The sequence below is a fragment of the Hydractinia symbiolongicarpus genome, chromosome 13 (assembly GCF_029227915.1).
Source record: "Hydractinia symbiolongicarpus strain clone_291-10 chromosome 13, HSymV2.1, whole genome shotgun sequence".
Taxonomy (NCBI): Eukaryota; Metazoa; Cnidaria; class Hydrozoa; order Anthoathecata; family Hydractiniidae; genus Hydractinia; species Hydractinia symbiolongicarpus.
Window position 1 is genome coordinate 10,627,442 of NC_079887.1, and position 24,001 is coordinate 10,651,442.

The following is a 24,001-nucleotide window of genomic DNA, read 5'->3' on the forward strand; positions in this document are numbered from 1 at the left end:
TACAGTTTAACATAATATTGAAAATAATGTATTTGTACAAAAATATATCATATCTATTTTAAAATTGCATCGATAAAAACTTTACAAAATTAATTCAATTTCTTAAAATATAACAAAACAGAAACATTTTTAGATCGAGGATAAAATTGCGGTTACCATAAAAACCTCCACAATGGAAACAATATATTTTAAAATTCAATCTAGGATTGTATATAAATTAAAAACAGAAATTATGTGCTTTACGTGGACAAAAATTTTAAAACTCTGATTACTTTCTAGCAATTCTTTGACCCAATTTAGTCCGGCGGGATTCCTAAAGCTTTTTATACTAATCTGTGTAGCTTTTATAGTTATTGAAGTTTCATATATATAAGCCTGTATAAAATAATGACCGGAATACGTACGACGTGAAAAATCTAATGACCGGATTTATACGGCAAGCGAACCCGTGGTTTCCATGGGCTGACGAATTAGCAAAATATAGATGTGCTGTGAATATACTGGACATAATATTCCAAAAACAGAAACAGATCGGATATTGCGAAAAACGAGTTGCATCATTCTTTACTAAGCCTAATGATTGGGTTTCATAATCTGGTGACGTAAATTTTAAGTTGTTTCAGCTTCGTATTATTCCAAACATGAGAATAAGCGTTGTGAGCTGTCGCTACGAAATAGTTAACTTTAGTGGCGTACATGAAATATAATTTAAGCAGTAGTAGGCGCAATTTTGTAATATGAAGCAGTTAATCAATAAAAATAAAATTTTTTGTTTGACTCATGTACAAAAATATATAAATGAAAGTTTTCGTAACTCATAGCAAAAAAAAAAAAAAAATGAAATAATAAAACTAATCAAAATTTTTATATATTCACAGTAAATACAAGTAAAAAACTGAAATTTTTCGCCAAAGTAACAAAAAACGCTTTTACTCCATGTAAAATAGTGATATACAAAAAAGCGATACATGTCTCTACACGCAATACGAAGCATCGATAGCTTTCACGTAGTAAGTACAAAATTCACTGTTAAAATTTGTACACGTTCCGAAAGTAAAAGCTATGAAGAATAACGTAAAATATATAAAAAAAACAAAAGGATACGAAACATCACACAACCTTGGGTAGATGATGCTTAGAAAAACGTATGTTGACCTTCTATTAAATTAAATCACACGCGCGATGCTTTGACGTCTAACCAGCGGCGGTAAATTTATCTTAGCTAGTGCATTCAAAGATTTATTCAATTCGTCGTTTTACGATAATGATAAATTATCTCTTCCGACAATAATTACTTTCCCGGCCAGTTTTCTTTCGGGAAACATTTACCAAGTATGATTGGTTCTTTATGTTCGGAAAAAAATATCGGGTGTTTCTGATAATGGGCAATAATATCAATTAAATTTGGAAAGGTGAAGTTTCCAATTAAATAACCTTGGTCTTTGGTTAACTTGATAGGAAAATGACGGATTCTAAAACATAAAAAAGGAACTAGCAAGGTTAAAGTGTCTACATGGAAACAACTTGGCTTGTGCGGGACATGCGAAGTTATTTTTTTCTCTGAAAGTTGAATGCAGGTTTTGAGGGTTCTGATACACTAGGATTTCTCGTCATTTTTTTTTGTCAATGGGTGCATTGTTTTTTTTTAAAAAAAGAAAGTCACAATAGAAAATGTTTGTATATTTGTTGTGTTGTCAGGGTTACTTGGAAGTACGCGTATATTGCATTATATATAATGCAATATAATGCAATATACGTATTAATCTCTTTCATCAGGAAAATTATTTCACGATCCCGCTATCACACCCTACCATAAAAACACTTTAAAAACACTTCAATAAGTCAGTTTGTTTTTCTTAGCCTGCCTGGCTTCTCATATAGTGCCCCTAAGAAGTGGGAGTATAGTGAGCAAAAAGTATAATTGACATAGAAAAATATAAAATTAGTCAGATTTTTTGGCTTCACATTCTACGCATCTTAAGACTGAGATCCGTTTTTTACGAGACGGGAATTGTTTCAACTGGAATATCTCCACATTTCAATTAGCTGATGAAAATGTTCTGTTAGCCAATAAGAACCTTCAAACGTGTTTTAGCTGATACTATTATTGGCTCAACAAAATATAAGGTTTTGTGGAGCGTTGTTAGACAAATCAATATGTAAACAAGTCTGAGTAAAAAGATGAAAAAAAACGTAACAAAAATTGTTCTAATGTTACCTGTAGCAGTATTTCACTGATAAGGCATAGGAACCTGCCAGCTAAATAAAAAACAAAATCCATCATCAGCCTACGAGATTTTTCGTCAAAAAATAACAACAAAAACAAAAACAAAATATACGAAACAAAACATTAATTTTTATGGAAATATTACTTACCCTTTGACTGTCTCGCACGAGAAATTCAAGTTGTCGACCATACTATAAAAAAAAGTGCAATTCAAAAAAAGAGTTTAGATCAAAATAAAGAGGAAAGAAAATAAGAAGGAAAAAAAACTATGAGACAAACCAAAATAAAACAAACATTGACACTTACTGTTCCGAGAACTCGCTCAGCATCGGCACGTGACATCTTTCCAAAATACCATGGTTCGCAATCGTACACTAAAGAAAATAATAGTCGTCACGACTCTGATGAAGTATCGCAAAGCACATCGAATAAAATAAGGTGGGAAACTCAAAAAATACGATTTGAGATTGGTGTGCTCAGATGAAGTCAACCTGTTTTTCTTGCTGTCTTCGATTTAAAAATAGTAAAAGTAGTAAACATTTGTTAATTCATCAGCAGCTTTATTGTTACCGTTTTTTGCGACAGGTCTGATTTCAACACGACTGATTAGTAAGACACATACCCGTAACAGGATTAATTAGCAAAATTAAGCGCTCGTAACATATCAAGTTACCTAACCTGATCGTAATTGCGTTTCCGGTTCATCGTAAAAATCTTCTTCCTGTGTATCTTCTTCATATTTTCGTATATGTTTAATATCATCTAGCAGCGGAGCAGGTAGAGGTGGTCTGTTGGCCATTTTCTTTGCTACATTACTGCGAGAGTCGGGTGAGTGACTAATGGGTGGTAAGGGCCTTCCCTCCATGGTTTCAGCTAACGAAACACGCCTAGGTGGAGCCGGTGGCCCTCGAGCAGGCTGGTTTTGGTCTAGTAGTTTATTTTTGGGTCTAGGTGCTGGTCTTGGGCGTGGTTTGGGTCTTGGATCACTCCCTTTAGCTAAACAAAAAGAAATGTTAATTCCCAATAAAACAAAAACGTAACAGCAAATAGCTCATTCGCAACAATATAGCATTTTAGTCAGGTTCACTCAACCACTTAATATTTCATTGTGGGTTCATGGCAATAATAAAATACATCATGTTTGTCAATATTTACGCAGTTTGAAACAGTTGAAAATTAATCTTAACCACAGAATGACGCAGTTGCTGCAAAATTGCAGAATGAATATATCGATGGAAGAATATTGAAGATTGTCTGATCTGGCTAACTCACTTTTTCGCATAAAAGTGCAACGAAAAAAGAAATGTATGTATTTTATCGAAATTTGGAAAGAAAAACAAATAGATAAATCAATAAACAGACAAGCAGGCGAACAAATGAAAAAACAAACAAAAAATTAATAGCATAACCTACATGACAACGCCTCTAAGTCGATATCATATCTACGTTCCAAATAGTTTTCAGGTACCCAGCCTTTCCTTTCACCTTCACCGTTCATCCGTACGACAAACATCCAGCCAGAATCAGTAGAGATGAGTTGTACTATGTCTCCCTTTTGTAGGGCTATATCTTCTTTCTTTTTACCGGTCGGTATGTAATCCAACAAAGCGGAATAAAATTCAACTTCCTAAAATATTAAGTAGGGAAACGAATGAATGATTGAATAAATGAATAATCGAATGATTGAATAAATAAATGGGTATTCTAAAAAAATGTGTCCAGCTGTATTTACCGAACTAAGTAGCAAGTATATATAACATAACCCTTTTATAACATAGTATATATTTAGCAACATAACATTTCATACTAGATCGTGAAAACCAGTCACATATATATTAATTTGAATGCACTTTGTAGAAACCAGGTGTATTAATTTGAAAGCACTTTGTAGAAACCAGGTAGTCATATTAATTTAAATGCTGGGAAAATAACGAAAAGGAAGTTGAGAGATAATGATGATTGTTATTAATGAAGTTGCATCCTCTTTTTTGTAGATAGTAATGAAATACAAAGATCAGAGATCAGGAATGCTGTCTACTAAATAAAACGAATTCACGTCTCGGACTAAACATATTTGGTCTTAGTGCACGTTGAAAAAAAAAGGGAAATCAGTCAAAAAAGAAAAGAAAAAACTATCATAGAAAAATACAAAACTTAAATTAAAATTAGAAACCAAGAAAAAAAATACGGCAATTTACCCTTATTCGTGATTGAAAGAAATAAACGAGCGATTGAACGTACAAATATTTCAATGTATTAACACATGAAGAAATAAACGAACGATTACATATAACCAAACGTAGGCGACAACTACGACTCAATACAACAACAAGCAAATCACTTTAACGATATTCACATGAATTCATATTGCAATATAAAACAATCAAGTGAAATTGATTTCTACAAAATATTTAATTGATGGCGTGTGAGGGTGGTAATATTTGAAAAAGTACGTTGGTACGGAATGAAATAAACACGAAGCAGGTTGGATGTACACACAAATGGAATCAAACCTATACTTGGAACCCTCACTGAATAAGCAACATTTTATGCAGCACTGGCTGTGTGGTTTTAGACAGCGATTGGTTGAATGAATGAATGAATGAATAAATGAATGAACGAACGAATATAATGCAGCGGGATAATAAAGTTAATATTTTGCAGAAAGAAAATCAATCAATTAGCAAATTTTAGTGCATGTAGGCGGAAGTTTGTACAGAAAATACTATTGACTGAATTTTATCTTCATTATTTAAAGTATAACAAAAAAAAACAAAAAAAAAAACGCAGAATACAAAAACATACAAAAGAAGAAAAAACAAAAGAAAAAAGAAAAAAGCAACACAAAAAAACAAACAAACGAACAAAAACAAAAAAACCCAGATAAACAAACAAACAATTGAAAACAAAAAAAAACAACAGATAAACAAACAATTTAATAAGGCATCAACATATCCACACAAAGCAAACTCCGAGACGCTCATCTACAGTAGATCGAGCATCTGTGGTCAATTCCTCAAACTAATGATGTCAGAGTTCATCAGAAAATACAATAACCACATAATTAATAGCTGTCAAATCAATCGCTAATTAAAATGACTTCTTGACATACAACAAGAAATACAGCTTGTCAATCAAGTTGGAAATTTCAATAAAACATGTTTAAAGATTCGTTCCGACCACACTCCAGCATGCAAATATTATATGTTACATAAAAACAACCAAACGAAGCATGTTTCTTAACAAGTTGTGAAGCATTTACCAACATAAACGATCCATTTGATTTAAAATGGTAGTCGTAAAAGCGCATGTGTGTCTCCTAATTTGAAGAGCGGTTCATACATAGAGAGTTAATACAAAAGGTTATGCAACAAAATCGAAACATTTGTCACAAACATAAATCCCCCAGATTACCCCCTTTCTTTGAAGTAAAATGCTCAGACTTTGAAGTCGCTGCAAAATAACAATTCACCATAGCGCACTGCAAATATTATTCCCTTCTTTGGACATTTGGTTGTTTATCGTGACTTCCATTCTATTAATTAATCCAAGTAAAAATCTTTAAAAAATTGCCTCAGTTTCTTTCTTCATTTTAAATAGAAAAACCTACGACACTTTGATGGAACTCTATATTGCTAAACTATTACAAAAATCACAAATATAAAACTACATTTTCATACACGATCACAGTTTATTGAAAGACTGTTGTAACAAACGTCTGATGTAACACTATCAACTTCGTCGTAAAAAAATGAGAACAAACAGCACTTCACATGAAATGTATAGAACTTATCAAAATAAGAATAACACATTGTAATAAATCTGATGACATTATAACCTCTTTAGAATTATTATAGTTTCTCCATGCTAAGGACACTGTCACGGTTTTTATACATGGAGAAAGATTTGAAATTTAATTAGTTATAAAAACATATTAGCGATTTCTAGTCACTAATAACATTAAGGAAAGATATATTCGAGAATTTGCGAATGTCAAGACGCATTCAAAATGTAATTTATATTACATCCAGTTTCCCAGAACGTATATTAAAACGCGAAATTTGAAAAATACATGTCCCAATGAGAAGCTTTGGTTTATCTTCGCAAATGGAAAAATCGCATAAATCTCAAAAAATCCACAAAATCTATTATTTGTGAAACTAATAAAAACTCAACTTAAGAATAGACGCAAGAGTATATATCAAAAAAAGAATTTTAAATAAAACGTAGACAAGCGTTCATGCAAGCAACAAACAAACGCCTGCATGAACGAACGAACAAACGAACGAACGAACAAACAACTAAAGAATTACCAAAACAAAGAAAGAAATACCGAAAAATCAAACAATAACAAATAAACAAAAATAACAAACAAACAGAAATACAACCAAAAAAATCAAGAAAAACTTGATGTTGTTTTTGCCGACACACAACAAGAATGAGATGCTTTTCACATTAAATTATTATTTCCACAACAGGATAGCAGATTAATTTAACCAACAAATCGATTTCATTGCTTTGGTGTTTCTCATTAAGTGCAATTAAGTCATGTCGTATCGACATGTTGTCATATGTTATTTTTAACTAAGTATAAATGCATTTCATAAGAAATTCAAGTAGTTATTATTAAGCCCTTGATAACATTGGAAATATATGTGGTCATTCAAAAAGATTAAAATCAAAATTATTCGCTTTTGTAATCGATTAAAAAAACTAAAGTTTTCTATAATACCAGGATTTTAAAAGCAGATACTGACCAGCGTTGACTAAAGTTTTTCTCTCTTAAGCACTCTATGTAAAACAAGTCTCACTATCCCCCTTTTTGAATAATGTTCCCATACAGCGCTCCACCCCCGCTCTAGAATAAACCTTCAGCGCTTCCCCGTCTTACTAATAATCTGTAGTGCACTTTCTCTCAGCGCTTTTCCTAATCCGCGGTTAGTCAAAATCAAATAACTGTATTTTTTCTTTTGTCTTTGTCTAAGTAAGCAATATCTCTAGTTAATCTATTTGCAGATACCACATGGTGTTATTAAGTGCTCTTCTTAAATAAGCCTTCTTCTCAATAGCATATATTATGCTTGCAAATTCTGTGCAAATTTAAATCTCGTGGAGTTCCTGCCTTGCAAGATAGCGAAAAACTTTACAAAGGTTGTTCTACATCTGACTATTAGACAATCTAAAAACGGATTTTTTTCTCGTTTTGATAGCACGTTTCTCAAGTTCTAAATCCAGATTTTTATTGTGATTGTAACACGTGTAAACATATATTCAGATTTATCTTTTTTATTTGCAAAATAAAAATGTCAAAATTTGTTTTGATTTGTGAAGAGAATGGTAAAAATTATATTTTTGCTTGCAAAATGAATATCTTTTTTTAGAAATAGATAATAGCATCTGTTCTTAAATATCACAGTCGATCGTAGAGGAATAATTAGCTAATGTTTAGTCCAAAATATTTGTACTTCAATACCCCACCTTAAACACTGTGTTCTATTAAGACAACTCGAATCTTATTACTTTTAAAAATCTCTAAAATATAGAAGACTATATCACAGTGAAAATTTCTAATTTTTACAAAAAGCATAACAATCTGAAAAATCCATCATTTGAATAAGTTTAACCTACGTAAGTTGCATTCTAAGATGCATTTAATCTTGAGGTCATAAAAGGGAATAAAAAAACTAATTAAGCCAATCTTAATTAATTTGATCAAACTGATATAGTCCATGGGAAATCAGTCACAACAATTTATCAATTCTAATTACACAACCATGCTTCACTTTGTGTGAGATTTTGTGTATGTTAAGGGAATTGTAAAATCTTGCACATGGTTTTGTGCCTAAGATAATTTTTTATTCTCCATTTCTACAGCATAGTTATAATTATACTTTACTCCACTGTTGTTTTTATGGCTTAGAAATTTCTCATTTTTTAGAGTATTTCTATTTTGCTCTTTATGTTATCTGGCGAAAAGTGAATGATCAATCTCACGCTAACACACGCTTCTCTGTAGTGTGTTCTTATGAGGAAAAGAACTTGTGAAAATAAAATAACTTACGTTCCCTTCACCAGGTTTACTAAATCTTCGATTAGCATATGATGGGTGCATGTTGGGTTGAAATTGATTTAAATGGATCGAAAGCAGTGCATCTTCTGTTGACTTGCTGCGAACAGATTTCTAAAAACATGAAATAAAATATCAGAATTTTTTTTTAAATTTTATCCTTTATTCATCAACTGAACAATAGTATTTCCAAGATGCCTGCACAATAAAAATACACCTTAACCATTGAAGGCAGTGACTATCACACTGTTTCAAATTTATTATTGCTTATTATAGGTCAGCATTCTGTCTGAGCATTTTAATTTCTGTTCCTAGCTCAAATCTTTTGACAATCCAGAGTTTTAAAAGCACCTAAAAAATCTATATCTTACAAATTTGTTTTTCCCCACTCAACAAATCAAATTTTTTGGTCAAAAAAGTTTACGTAAATAAAGGCTGACAAGCAAGTTTCAGGGGTAGAATTACATTTCACCACACCACTAGTTGCTAATGTTATATCCTATTAAAACATAACATACTTGATAAGCAGGACAAACTTTTCTCATAATAAACATCCCAGCCTATTTGATCGGACAGAACACGCTTGCCATAAGTGTTATTATTTTATTTGCTTTAATATTTCCATACTTCATAGCATGATAAGTAACAACAGCCTACGTAATGTCATTCTTTGCAAAAAGACATAATTTAAAACCAGGCAGGTGAACTTACCATCGGTGTGAGGGAATTATTTTTCTTCAACGATTCAGAATTAACATTGACATACATGTCACCATTTTGTGCTGACTCATCAGTATTTGATAGTTCTCTAAAAAGGGGAAGCATTCAACTAAATCTATTAAGTAGACTCATATGTGTGTAAACAGTGGTGTTATAAGTGTCGCTTCTACAAGAGTGTCCAGTCTTAGACTTAACAAAACAGCAATTCCTTTAAGACATAAGTTAAGGAAATATTTTTAAACAATATGTGAGTATTAGGTAACCTCTACACCAACTCTTCCTACATTTCCCTATTATTTTCAGAAGAATGCAAATAGGAACATTTAAGGCTGGCAGGGTGGAAAAAAACAAACAAGCACATTTAAATAAAATTAAACGTTTTTTAAAAACACAGGCTAAACTAAATTTAGCAAATGCTTAAAACAGTTATCAAAAATAACAGGTGTGTGTGTGTATGTGGGTGGTAGTGTGGGTGGGTAGGAGGACCACCAGAAAACTGTTTAGGAAAATGTACTGATTTTTATGTAAGGTGTAGTTGCTGTCTTAAAGCAAGTGCGTAATGGCTAATATTGTAAATAAAATATTTGGTGAAGATTGGAAAATACAAATGGGATTTTAAGAACTTTACTTCGAATCTTGTTCTTGACTGTTCACTTTTTCATCGTCTAAAAAAGTAACCACCTTGCATTAGCAACAAAACCTCTGTATAAGAAGACGTAAAGTAATTTTACACATGGTGCAATTTTTATTTAGATTCGGTTCTTACCTCCAATAACAAATTTCCCACCCGCAAATGATGCTGCACTGTACACAACTAGAGAAAAAGAAATGGTGACATTAGAAATTTTTACAGTTTTAGGTTATTAAATTTCGCCCTAGCTGTTACAATAATGCTACTAGAATAATTCTTCCCGAAATAAAGCTATACCCTTAAGTCGTGTTTAAGTTAGTGATGGTGCAAACACGACTCAGTTGTTAGATCTTATTCTGCTTAGGTGAAAAGAATACATACATCTTGAAGGTTTCTTTCCTGTTAAACCATTTGTAGAATTCTTTAACGAACCAGCTGGTGATTGTAATTGAGAAATACCAGAAGATGAACGACTTCTCACTGATTCTCTGCACAAAACAAAACAAAATGAAAAAGAGAAACGAAAAAAAAATCAATACACTACTGAAAAAGTAATTTACTGAAGCAGAAAGAGACTTTAAACTTGTTGAAAACTGCATTTTTTGCAAAGTTTACTAACAAAGAGCACAGTCGCCCTAGTGAATAAATATTTAAATTTAAATTTACACCTTCGTGGTGGTGGTTTTCTAATAACAGCATACAATCCACTTGCACTAGATATGGAAACAGCCTGAAAGAAGATGAGAGATACATTGTCAATTATTTCTCTCTCACACAATCCAGACTACACACAGAAAATTTGTTGCATTCTTCTAAATAGGAATCAAGAAAATTTTAGTTTACAAAAGTTGACCTATATTGGCATTGTAAGCTTTTACTTTCATAAATACTTCTTTTGTACACAATCACTACAGTCTGTCTGTTTCTGTGTGGTTTTACGATAGTGCTATGGCTGCAGAAAAAGGGCAAACACGTTGACTTATCTATAAGTTAACAACTATATCCAAATTTTCAAGATACTGTTTATATATGCAAAAATTAGCCAGTATAGCAATTACTATAAGTTAAATATTTTGGGTACTTTGCAAAAGCTTTCTATTGGAGCCTACTTTTGCTGTACAACAAAAAATTCTGCATTTATCAAATCAATCTGAAAAAACCTAAGTCTGGCATTTGCAAAATTTAGCCAAGATGAATAGTAATTCTAATGGATTAAAAAAGTACAATAACACAATAAACTCTACACACCCTTGTTTTAAGTTCATCTGCACTTTGATAAATACAAGTGTCATCAACTCTTTGAAGGTTTGTTGCTGGTGTAATACCAATTTTATCATTTATCCTGTTAAAAAAAATGTGAAGAAACTTATCACACAAATAATTCATTTTCGACATATGATTTACCATGAGGAGATTTTTAAGTTGCAGCAATTACAAAAGAGTAAAAAATAAAACCAAACTGAAAATAGATTTACCTTACGCAAAAAGTTGCATTTATGAACGATTATCAAATGAACATTTGATAATCGTTCAGAGTGAAACTGACAGTTATGTACTTTTAACTTATTTTCAAATACATTGAATTTTAATTTTAAGATTAACAAGACAAATATAAGGAACCTTCATACCGTACTCTCCACCAACCATAATTACTTTTCTCCAAAACTTCTATTTGTTCTTGAGCTTTGTAAGATAGTTCGTCATTATTTTGTGCATCATATGAGATCATTGCAACATACTGTTCGCCTAGAAATAAAATTTACTTTAACATCGAAATTTCGTTCATATCTAGTGAAACTAAAATGGCTATAAACAAAAAAGTTTGTTTATGCCTGCATTAAATTTTGAACTAATTTTAACTACTTCTTTGGATAGGAATGGAAAGGTAATTAACCAATCACATAGCTTTTCATTCAGTTCCATTTTGTCTCCAGTGTAAATTCAAGTCAACACACATGATTCAAGATATAAAATTGGGCTTACATTCCGGTAATGTCATCAAGATAAACATCGTTCTAGCTTTTCACACAACTCTGTATACTGAGACAGACTTTACAAGCATGCTTATATCACTGATATTTAGGAAAGTTCAAAGTTTAAAAGAAATATTTCACGTGGTTAACGACAAGTAATATTATTACAAGTTAATTAAAATTGCAGGGTCAAATCATTATAACAGCAAAACTGCTTGATAGCTTATATTAATGTTAACGTTGTGCCAATTCTTCAAATTAATTTCTATACAGTATATACCTTGAAACATAATAAAAGTTGGAAATAAATCACATTCTAGATTTTTTGTATGTCTCAAATCTGACAAAAAGAAAAGACTTTAATGAGTTTCTCTACTTGCTGTTTTTTAAATTTACTGTAAAACATGTTTACAACACCCCCCCCCCAAAAAAAATATATCATTCTAACAAAAATCTAAATATATCTTTTCTGTGACAAAAGATACTAGAAATTATTTTCACCTTTTCCATTAGAATCCCTGACCGACACCCAATCGTAGCCCAAATCATCACTGCTTGCTACAATCGGTTCTAAGTACGTAGCAGGTGCCCAACCTTGCTTTCCAGTATCATCAGCTATGAACCACCAACCTATAATAAAATTAAAAAAGTATATTAAAATAGTTTATGGCACGATAAGCAGCTCAGTAATGTTTAATAATCATTGTCCTCCATTAAACACAAGATGAGTCTTGTCGATGAAGAAGGCTAGGTGTGTGGTAATGTGTGATAAATGACACGCTAAAAGGTATTTTATGGTGTTCTGACGTGTGATTAAAGATCAATTAATATGCGTACAATCTTGCATGTCTGATATTAGTTTTATGCAATCAAGATCTGAATACAGCACACGATTCTGTTTTAGGTGAGTGTGGAGGCAAGCAAGTGTGAACGCATGCGCTAGAATGAATAGACTGATGATCAAAAGGATATGTCTCCAGTGATGGTTAATAAGACTAATCAATATTATTAAAAAACTAAATTAATTAAAAAGCAGATCTTATTCTGATCTGAGAACAGCTCTTATAACTAGAATTTTTTTTACGTCGGCAGTAAAACTGAGATACATTTCAACCGATTTGCGGAGGCAATATTTTTTTGTAGTTAAAACTTTCAGCTGGCTAAAACTTTTGCCATTCACCTTGTATTGGGACTGAACTTCTCATAAATTCTATGTATTGATCTCTTAAGAAGATGACAAATGGAAATGGACTACAAGTGTCATTGCCATACCTTCCTGATGGTCAACTTCGTTAAGTTAAAAGTTCACTGCCAACTAGCTTTTTATGTTTCGAGTTGCAGAAGTCGCCGGTGACATGCTTCGAAAATGCTTGCCACAGGCACAGTTCAACATTAAGCAAAACTAAACAGGAGACTCAAATGTTAGAGTCTTCGCAGAACGTATCTTCTCACAGAACCGATGACAGGACTGACTTATTGCCTGCTGTCTCGTGTGGGAAAAAAAACTTCTGGACTTCTTTTTAATATGATACACATTTTTTTCGATTATTATTGCGAATCACCACAGTATTTCTGTACCTTAATTGATAATGGCTAGTGATATATCGAGTGTAATTTTTCTTCAGTGGCAATGAGTGGGAGTAGCTCAAACAATACCACAATCGTTGTTTTTAAAAATTTCACAACAAAATTACGTCAGTAATTTTTTTGCCGATGCAACTACGCTATCTTTGTATCTTAGGTCGGCAATTACGTAGGCAGTGGCGAATGCCGATGCAAATTTTAGGGGCTGGAGAATGATTAAACAAGATTTTTAAATTTTTATAGTATATATGCAACCTGAAGCCAAAATTGCATAAGAAAAATTTGAACATGAACAAAATTAGAATTTTTTGAACATAAAAAAATCTTGTAAACCCTTTTTACTTCTCTTTAAAGGAGGATTTTGATGAGCCTAGCAAAAAGCACACATCAAGTACTTGAAATCTTGCTTTTAATACCTCACCTCAATTCTTCTTCTTGTCTTGGATATGAGCGCAAGTTACTGCACACCTTACTTAAAAAGCCACTTAAAAATTGCAGAAAAAAAAATTTAAATAAATTATTGCTGACAAACCTCTTTCATTTTTTTCTATTATTGTGACTTGTTTTCCTTCAATTAATGAAATTTCACCAACATTTGTTGCTTGATAGTCAGCAACAATCTGATATTGATCTTCTTTTTCATCTAAATAAGTGACAAAATCAAAAAGTTACATATTTGTTAGAACATACACACAATAACACATCCGTCTTTAGGTTTTTTAGTGCATTAATTTAATATCAGAGATTTAGGGTATTTTTTACAACATTATAGACAATCACTGACTGTGAGCAAAAGAACAAAGATATGGTGCAATGGAGACAAATTTAATATGAGAGATTTCACAGAGAATAAATGGATATTAAACCGAGGATAACATTACACTATTCATAACAAGATTCCATAGTACAGGAATCCTAAGAGAAAATAAAAAGAATCATGTCTTTTAACAAAGAAAATTTTAAAATAAAAGGAATATTAACTATACTTAGGATTTATTTTCATTCCAGTGAATTATTTTTATAAATAAAATAATTTTTAATATGTATATACCTGAAATCTGGTTAGTCCTTCCTCTTTCTTGTGAAGATTGTATGCTGGGCCTAAAAATGGGGTTTGTTGATACTTTACTATTCCTATACCAGTACCATTTACAAGAAAACTATAGGTGTTAATAAAACGCAAAAACAACATTTACCAGAAAATAAAATGGAATTAAAAAACATTGTACTCTACCTCTGGTCAGCCTTTCTAATTCAAGTTAGCACAACACAAGTTAACAATACATTTTTCGTATTTTTCACACACCATCAATTTAAAAATATTTTGTGGTTTATTTGAAAATGGTGGGATGAAGTGTTTATAAGTAGTAAACAAACAAAAAAATAAGATGCACCACACCACTTAGTACACATCATTCTCTTTGAATTTCATTTAACAAATATTTTTCGAGTTTTCTTCCAGAGTGAATCTAAAATCCTTCAAAAAGTCCAGACTTTTCTATCGATATAAAATTTCATGATTTTTCCACATTTTTCTGTGGTAGGAACTCTGTTGTTATTAGAGAAAGGATCATATTTTCTAATGATCATTCTGAGCAACATTTTAATTTCATAGAGATCAAAACAGAGCTGCAATGTTAAAAACTTTTAATCTCACCTGCCAACAACTGGGTCGAATAGCTCCGATGATTTTTGATTGGTTCTTAAATCAGTTCCCCAGGTTTCGAAAAAATGAAGTACGATTGATGCTGATGAAACAACAGGTGGCAGCCGAATTATTTTCTACAAAAATATCAAAAGTAATTATGAAAACCACTAGCCAAATTTAAAGTAAGTAAAAATCTTTAATTTATATATCCCTACCAAGCAAAATTCCTCCATGCTCTTGCATTCTTTTTCATGTCCTAGTTTACCAAGAAGTGCCCAATGGAACTTGACAACTGAAAAAATAATAATGGCAACTAAATCCATTAGAACCTCTCTTCTTTGCAAAATTTTTTTTATAAATAACAAACAATTTCAATCATTTATACCAGGAGCACTTGGGATTTTCTCATTTTTAAACATTTCTGTAAGTACTCCCTAAAAAAAGAACATTATAAAAAAACATCAGTAATAGAGCATAAAAATACAAATAATTTGTTTGTTAGTATTTGCTATTGAAAAACAAACGCTCTTTTAAAGAGATACATTCTCACCTGAAAATCAAAAAACATGCTGTGTGGTCTGTATATTGTGGCTTCTGCATTATTACTCCATGTTACACGCAGAACAAACTCCTAAAAACAAGAATTACATGCGGAAGATAGAAACAAATCTAAAATATAGAGCTATAACATTTTTATTTATACTTACATATCTCTTCCCGGCTATGTCTTTTCTGATTTTTTCTAATCCAAGTACTTTTATATCTTGGATATACTTTGAACACATAATTCCAACTTATTTGTCTTTAACTAAAGAAGAATATGTACAATGGTCAAACTTTCTATTATTAAATAAGACTTGTATCAGAAACATTCACTACCATTCAGGATTATGACATTACCATCAAATTTTGCTACACATGTATATGTAAAGGCAGTCAATTAGCAATTCATCTCATACAAGGTATGCTGACAGTATTACACATTGCTGATATGTAAAAATAAAATGATACATTATACCTGAAGGGTAATGCAAGGTCTTTGAGTATAAGATATTATTATGAATTTCTTTTTTAAGCTCAGACAAATAAGAAAGTGTAAAGTGGTAATGGACTGAAAAAAACATGCAAATTATTGTTTTTTCATCGCATAAAAATGAAAATTATTTTTACTTCCTATAAATTTTGGAATTCTGATGAATTTCGCCATTCTTTCTATGAATTAATAAACCCTGCTGTATATATATTGAAAACACAGGATCAAGATTCATCAAGTTAACTGTTCCTAACTTATTTTAAAAAAAAATCTATTGTTTATTCTTTAATGCATTTCATCAAGATTATACACTCATTTATATAAGATCTTTAATCTCATGTGAAAGGTCTGAAAACTAATGTTTTAATTTACAAGGGAATACACTTATCAAGCTGAGATGTCTTTAAGAATGCATTTATCAATGCATATTCTTATTAATGCATATTCTGGGTTACCTGTAAAACAGCAGAAATATAGATAGATACATTTTTAAAACTTTGACTACTAATGCAAATTAATTTACATAAACTTTTCTAACCACAGATTAATTTGCAAGTACCATTGCAGGGTGATTTTCCTGACCAGGCATGTCAAATGTTGCTGGTTTATAAAAAAAAGATTATTATCAGATATTATCACAAAACTATCAAAACAGGTGACACCTCTCTAAAAAACCCACCAGTATATAAGATGAGGAGCTCGAATGACTCTTTGCAACGACTCTCAAACTCGCATGAATTATTCTAGAATTCACCAAAATTATTTTCGAAATGCAAAACAAAGCTTTATCGACTCAGCCACGAAAAAACAACTTTTAAAATATTACAGAATTGTGTGAACTTATCTCTTATAATAATACGGAGAGTGTGTCTGTCTGTCTGTAACAAGCAAAGTGAATGTGTTCATTTTCATTTTGATGTAGTCAAATTTTCTTTGAAGTTGCCTAAAACAGTATGTCCATTTTGCCAGCTGGTTTACTTTGTTTGCATCACATAAATAATAATAACAATAATAATAATAACAATAAATACTTAAAGTGGCTAGGCCAGAAAATCACAAAAACCTATAGTTAGTGGATTGTTTCCACTGGGGGCCAATAGAACAAAAGAGAAACAAAAAATGATAAACTTTAGGCTGCCTCAGCTCAATCAAACATAATAACATTTTTAATCTGTAAAAATTAAAAAGTTAAAAAGTGATCTCCATTAGAATTTGCCAAATACATTAGAGACGGAAGTCTTAAACAAAAGCAGACTTCCATTACAGGTCACTTGGTCTGAAAGATCATTCCACACTTTTGCAGCTCTAAATAGGAAGGCTTTTTTGCCAAATTCCGTGTTGACCAAGGGAAGTGTGAACCTGTTTTTGACGATTATGTTTATGACGTTTTTTGCCAAAAGAAATTTTGAGCGCATGTAATCAGAAGCAATGTGATTCATGGCTTTGAAAACTAATATGGCATTATTTTGATGAGTAAATTATTCAGTGAATATTCCCTCTCTTTCCCAAGAAAGGTACGGACACATTTTAATCGTTTTTCTAGTTTTCTCACCTTGGGTGGAACAAGCCCATGCCGAGGAGCAGTAGTTGAAATATGGCATGACAAGTGCATTAATTAAAAGGTTTTTTGTTTGAGGTGTTAAACAGGATGCAATGGTTCTAATTTTAGAATATTCAATTAGTATTTTTCTATTTATGGCAACTCCAATTTAATTAGTTGTTCTACGGGGGAAGTCGATAGTAGCTTACGTTCGGTCGGTAAAATAAAAATAATTTTATTGAGAATGTATGGTCGGAACAACAAAAAAATAATAAAAAAAAACAATGGAGTGTTTTTTTCTATGTATTTTTGCATAACGCACGTATAGTTTATATTTTTTAGTTGCGAAGAAAAAATTATAATAATTTGTCTCACTAAAAATATATATCTAGTTCTCAAGGTGAAAAGGTAAAAATACTTGCATGCTCAAAAACTTGAGTTATGCAGCAAGAATTTTTCTTGTGTTGTTTTGAAAGTTGTACAGAATATACTTGTATTGTTTTGAAAGTTTTACAGCAGGTTATACTTGCGCTGTTTCGAAACTTATACAGCAAGTTATTCTTCTCCTACTTAAATAATAAAACAAACAATTTTAGTGTTCTTTGTAGGAAAATCTAAATTTAAGTGATTTAAAAATTTAATTTAAGTTAGTTGAGAATATTTAAAGACTTTCGCAGCAGTAAAATCATTTTTTTTAAATTCATAACGGAGGAAGGTGTTACGACATGCTTATTCTATCTTGTTTTAAGTATTTTTCGTAAATGGTATCGACTGTATTACAGTTCCTAAATGGTATCGACTGTATTACAGTTTAGCTAGCGTAACTTTAAACATATATATTAATCATAACGAAGGAGGGTGTCACAACAATAATCTGTCTTGTTTTTCGCTTGTATTATAACTATTTTAGCGAAAGTAGCTAATTTTTGTTATAAACCAGATAAAAATTTAAAAACTTCTGTTTAACAAAATTAGCGCAATGCGCATTTCAGTTTTATTGCAACAAATTACCATGAACTAAGAATCAACTTTCAGTGGCCTTAACAACAGTGGTCCTAAGTAAAGTAATGTTATTGATTCACCTAGTTGATACTTAACCAACAAAAAATAACATCATTGATTATCTTTTATGCTCATTATAATTTCACAAGATGGGATGAGAATTTGTTGTTTTTCCTTTCTTTTTTCTTTAAAACTTTTTTGCTTGATATTATTATTTTTTTGTTTTCGTGAAAATTAGGGTCGGTCAGGCCTGTAGAACAACTAATTAAATTGGAGTTGCCTATGTCATTAATGTGCTCTTACGATTGCATTTTCAAAGTTACCCCAAGATATCGGCTCCTCTTCAAAGAAATACCCATATAGTTGATAGTTTTGTTCTCAACTTTTTTTAACTGCCTGTGGTTGCCGAAAAAGATTGTTTCAGTTTTGTCTGTATTAATAGTCATTTTATTATTATTCAGCCAGAGGTTGACTTGTGAAAGTTCTAACTCAACCTGGGAGACAAGGGTATCCAAGTTTTTATGGGAGGAAATTATTATTGTATCATCTGCATATAGATGATGGTAGTTTGAATTGATGACAGATTTTAAGTCATCAAGAAACAAAAGAAAGAGCAGGGGCCCCAACATAGATCCCTGCGACACCCCAAAAAGGTCTTCATGAAGCAGATCTGATCCTGTGTTGTTTACAAGAGTCAGCTGCATTCGGCCCGTTCAGTAGGACTTGAACCAGTCAAAAGCAGCATCTCTGATGCCAAAACACCATAGTTTTTTTCAACAAAATTTTATTATCAACAGTGTCACAAGCTTTTTTAACAAAGTTTTGTTGGTCGAGCTCAGTAAGAATAAAATCAGAGACATCGACTACTGCAGTTTCTGTGGAAAAGAGTTTTTGAAATCCGACTGTATGTCATTCAGGAAGTTGTGCTCAGAAATAAAATGAGACAATTGCTCATGCACTAACTTCCCAAACAATTTTATAGGAATTGGCAAATGGAGATAGGCTGATAATTAGTAGTATCAGATTTATTGCCACTTTTTAAAATAGGCGAGACCCATTTAGTCTTGCAACATTTAGGTACGTAATCAGTAAATAAAGATTTGTTGAAAAGACTAGATAAATAAATACTTAAAACTGACGAAGCTGGTTGCAGCTGTGAACCAACTCCGTCCAAGTCTGTAGCTTTATTAAGTTTCAGTGAACTAATTATCTTTTCGACACTTTTGGTCTCAATAGGGGTACACCGGAAATCTTGTCGGCTAACAGGTGGATTAACATTAGTAGTGTCAAAAGAAAATTTAAGGCTAGTTTGGCACCAACACTGACAAAAAATGAATTAAATGTGTTGGAAATTTCTTTTAAGTGATAAGTTTCTGTACCATCGTTTTGGACTACTCGTTTTATTGAGGTAGTATTGCTTGACTTATCAGGAACCAGTTTTTTTTCTGTTTTCCAAAGTTGTTTTGGCCTGTTTTCAAAAGTCCTGCAAAACGTCATTATAGTACTCGTTTTTGAGTCGATTTTTGAGACTTGATGCTTTCTGTTTTAAGAAGTCTCTTTCTTTGATGGCTATTATTAATTCATCAGTGACTCATGCCTCCACACGGCTAAAAAATCTATGTGTCTTGAAATAAACATGTTTGTCAGCCACCGTTTTAACATTTTTATTCAGTTTCTCACAAGCTTCATCAAGGTCATCATAATTATTAAAATATGACCAGTCTAAATTTCTGATATCATTTAGAAAAGCCTCTTCACTGAAGTTCTTGAAGCTACAAACCTTGGTAGTTTTAGGTTTAAATTTTGGGCTTTTAAATTTTCTGATGACATAGACTAAATTGTGATCACTGATGCCTGAATCCATGACACCAGTTTTAGAAATACAAAAACTGCTAGAAAGTATCAATCAAGTCTAAAGAGTGCTACTATTTTCGGTAACACGAGTCGACTCCATAACATGTTGTTTTAGGAAAAGAGTGGAGCATAATTCCTTTATTTTGGAGGAAAGAGCATATTTTAAAAGCATGTCAGAGTTAAAACCTCCCAACATAAAAACTTCTTTATCTTTTTGGAGCTTATTAAAACACTGTTTAAAATGAGTACACAGGTTTTCCGTACTCTGCAAATCACTAACTCCAGGTGGCCTGTACACCCCATACACGTAAATAGGTTTAATTTTTTTCAGGCACACTTTCACCCATAGTGATTCAACATTTTTGAAGTATAGGTGTTTCAAAAGGTGCCTATCTAAGTTTTCATTAACAAAAATCACAACACCTCCACGTCTATTCTGATCATTCCTATATAAAAAACATAGCCATCAATTTTAACGTCATTGTCAATGATGGTGTCATCAATTTTGGTTTCACAGATAGAAGTTCTGTGGAAATTCACTGCACACAAAGTAGGTCAGCACATAGCTAGCTAATTCGCTACCTAGCTACCACCATTGCATAGTAAAGAATAAAAGTTGAATCAGTATTAGTACCACTACTACTAACCTTGACCTACTAGTGCTAATGGAGAATTTAAGAATTGTGTTTCTTCTTCAGCAGTAAAGTCCTTAAAGGACAATCATGAATGATATCAGGGTTGTGGTTTTGTTTTAAAAAATTCTGGTATGTAGTTACACAAACTGAAGATAGATAGATATTTTATTTATCAATAGCAGTTATTAATAATTAAAATAAAAATAAAATAAATATAAAGAAAAAGAAAATAAATATAATAATTAGTCAGGGTAACAAAATTAAAATATATAATGCTTTTGAAGGGAGACCATACCTAATAGGATAAAGCTAAGGCAAAGGGTATGGCCACCCTTGGAGAATTACAGTAAAAGATACGAGACCCACAAAACAACACACACATAATAGTGGGTCAAATGATAAACAACCATGCGAGAAACAAATGGTCAAGTCTGATAATTCAGAAAGGATTGGTAAGAGGAAACAGTACTTTCTCAGATCACTTCTAAGATTAAAATAATCAAGGGAAACAAATTTTCTAGTCAACAAAGACTGCAACTTATTCCAGAAATTAATGGCATTAAATCTAATGAGTTTTTACCAAAAGAAATAGTATTAAAGGTAGGGAGATTGATCAAACCAATCTTCTCTGCCCAAGTGCCTTGAGTATGGGTGAAGTCAACCGTAAATGTATTAGGAATAGAAGCAGGCAATTTTTCATGAAATAGTTTATGAAAAAATAGAATATTGTGACATTGGACAATATCAGAGAATTCAAGATTACCATACAGGTTTTGCAAAACAGTAATACGATTAACATCAAGACTGTTTGATTTGACAAATTTTGATTACAATATTGCAAGTGCGAATGAAAAATGGCATAGTAAACTAGAATAAGAACATTTAAAGACCAAAGTGACGAAGTTTAGCTAAAGCTCCATTGGCCCTCTTGAGCTTGGCAAAAGTATCATTGATCTGAGACTTTCAGCTTAAATCAGAATCTAATAGAACACAAGATATTTAATACAATTACTAGGTATAAGCCTTTTATCAATGATTAAAACCCTAAAATCGTAATTAAGAGGGGTCCGTGCATGTTTAAAAACAACCTACTTAGTCTTACTAGCATTAAGAGAAATTTTATTGGCATTCAGCCAATGGCAAAGAAGCTTGAGGTCAAAATTCACTTGTTTGGCCAGTTGTTTCAAAGATTTACTGAAATTTTAGAGATTGGTGTCATCAGCAAAGTGATGCACCAAAGAAAAATTAATTGAACAATGCAGGTCGTTAATATAAATTAAAAATAAAAGAGGTCCTAAAACAGAGCCCTGAGAGACACCATGCCTGATAGACCTTTTTGAATGTTTACATTTTTTGCGGTAAGCCCTTCTGGCTCTAACAACTGCATGGCAGGCAGAAAGATGCGGAAGCTTGCTGAAGAAAGGTCTTTTTTAGTCCATTTCTTTCTAGGGAAATATTTTCGAGGCTTTAAACTATTATCAAGTGTAAATAGATAACTTCTGATTGACATATAATCATATAAAGTCATAATGATACCTCGCCCGAAGAGACAGACTAAAAAGGACCTCAATTCACCTAGCGCCTGCATCTTTTTGCCTGCCACGCAATTGTTAAAGCTTATCGCGGAAAATGTAAACACTCAAAAAGGTCTATAAGATTACTAGTTGATATATTTCCATTGATGGATACAAACTGTTGACATCCTGTTAAATAAGACTTAAATAGTGAGAGTGGGGTACCACGAATTCCATAGTGAAAAAGCTTTTTAAGCAAAATTTCATGATCAACCGTACCAAAAGCCTTTTGAAGATCAATGAAAACTCCACATGCATAATTTCCTTTATCAAGAGCTCAACAATTTACCAAATTCAAAATTCAGACAAGACTTTAGCTAAATGTAGCTAGCTACGTAGCTATACAGTAGCATAAAAATTTGTGACGCTATGGCTATATGAAGTTTTTTTGTATTTGCAGTCAAAAATTTACCTACTTGACCATGTCATATCCGCTTGAGTTGGGTAAACTAAAAACAGATTTGTTTATTTTTAAAAACAGCCATGTTTGGGGGGTTTGTTGATCTTTCTTTCGATTTAAGGCTGGTCACACGCCCCAGGATCAACACTTACCAATAATTAGTACTCGAGCTGCAATAAAGTGTGGCAAGAGTTATCTCGATAAAAATGTTGAAAGATACAGAGTTCTGGCGCGAAACACGCGTGTGCTACGGCGCTAATGTTTGTCAACAAACAGAGAAAATGATGGAACACTGTACTTATAAATGAAATCCAACTTCCCTACTCTACTGACTAATCTTAACTGCTATGCTATCATCATAATTAACTTTTTTTGTTTTGTCGTTTAGAAACATGTTGTCTCATAGGTGATCAATAGTCCTGTCGTAGTGTCGTATTATAACGGAAATAATTAAAAAAGACCAGTTTGTTTTGTGTTTGTTTTGTAGCATAGGATAGGTGGTTCGGTAGAATTACTTTTGTACTTGTAGCCTGACAATCAAGGTCAAGATGAATGAAAAAATAATCATAGCTTACAAAAATAGGTCAACATTATTTATTTACACTAAAGGTAAAGTTTACTTACAATAAACCCCGCATTCCTCCTATGATAAAAAATACCAGTCCAGTGTTTGGACACATATATTACACACATGTATATATAGATGAGTTGCGGTTTGACACAATGTTTCGATTTTGCATCAAGAACAATGGTCATGCAAAAGCGAGAATCTTAAACAGAGAAGATGAGAAAACACAATTCCAATAATTTTCAATCGTATATTCCAAAAAAACTAAAAATTAGCGGAAATAGTCAATTTGGCCTAGCTAGTCCTTCTTTTATTGCTTTTAGGATGCGCACACATATGAGATTCTGTAATCATTTGCAAACCATCATAGAAAAACTTAATAATTTTAAACATATAATAACAGGAATAAGTTAAACAATTGAGTTATAATACAAAGATGCTACTAGTTCATTTAGATTCATGCCATAAATTTAAATTTACATTAAGAAAAACCAAGAAATAACAGGAGAAAACAGGTGTTTCTATTATTAAACAAATCTTTTTAC

At 31.9% G+C, this 24,001-nt stretch overlaps 1 protein-coding gene across 1 annotated transcript; it reads right to left on the reverse strand.

The window, feature by feature from the left end:
• On the reverse strand, positions 1-23,015 carry LOC130623431 (SH3 and PX domain-containing protein 2A-like). The gene is made up of 23 exons (XM_057438920.1): positions 22,905-23,015; positions 15,558-15,658; positions 15,401-15,481; positions 15,236-15,284; positions 15,066-15,142; positions 14,860-14,984; positions 14,254-14,303; positions 13,735-13,845; positions 12,120-12,248; positions 11,274-11,391; positions 10,894-10,987; positions 10,314-10,375; positions 10,027-10,133; positions 9,781-9,828; positions 9,643-9,679; positions 9,006-9,102; positions 8,289-8,408; positions 3,641-3,854; positions 2,906-3,223; positions 2,534-2,601; positions 2,377-2,418; positions 2,219-2,259; positions 1-1,472 (listed from the first exon to the last, which is right to left on the reverse strand). The coding sequence occupies exons 2-23, from the start codon at positions 15,633-15,635 to the stop codon at positions 1,292-1,294; spliced, it is 2,247 nt and encodes a 748-aa protein (XP_057294903.1). The 5' UTR covers positions 15,636-15,658; positions 22,905-23,015; the 3' UTR covers positions 1-1,291.
• Between the last annotated feature and the right edge of the window lie 986 nt (positions 23,016-24,001).

Bases quoted from the DNA above. Each gene is read 5' to 3' on its own strand.
- LOC130623431 (XM_057438920.1), bottom strand. From the start codon at position 15,635: ATGTGTTCAAAGTATATCCAAGATATAAAAGTACTTGGATTAGAAAAA. The intron at 3,855-8,288 runs GTAAGTTATTTT...TTAATATTTTAG, and splicing joins GTAAACCTGGTGAAGGGAAC to GAAGTTGAATTTTATTCCGC. The intron at 3,224-3,640 runs GTAGGTTATGCT...CTTTTTGTTTAG, and splicing joins CGACTTAGAGGCGTTGTCAT to CTAAAGGGAGTGATCCAAGA.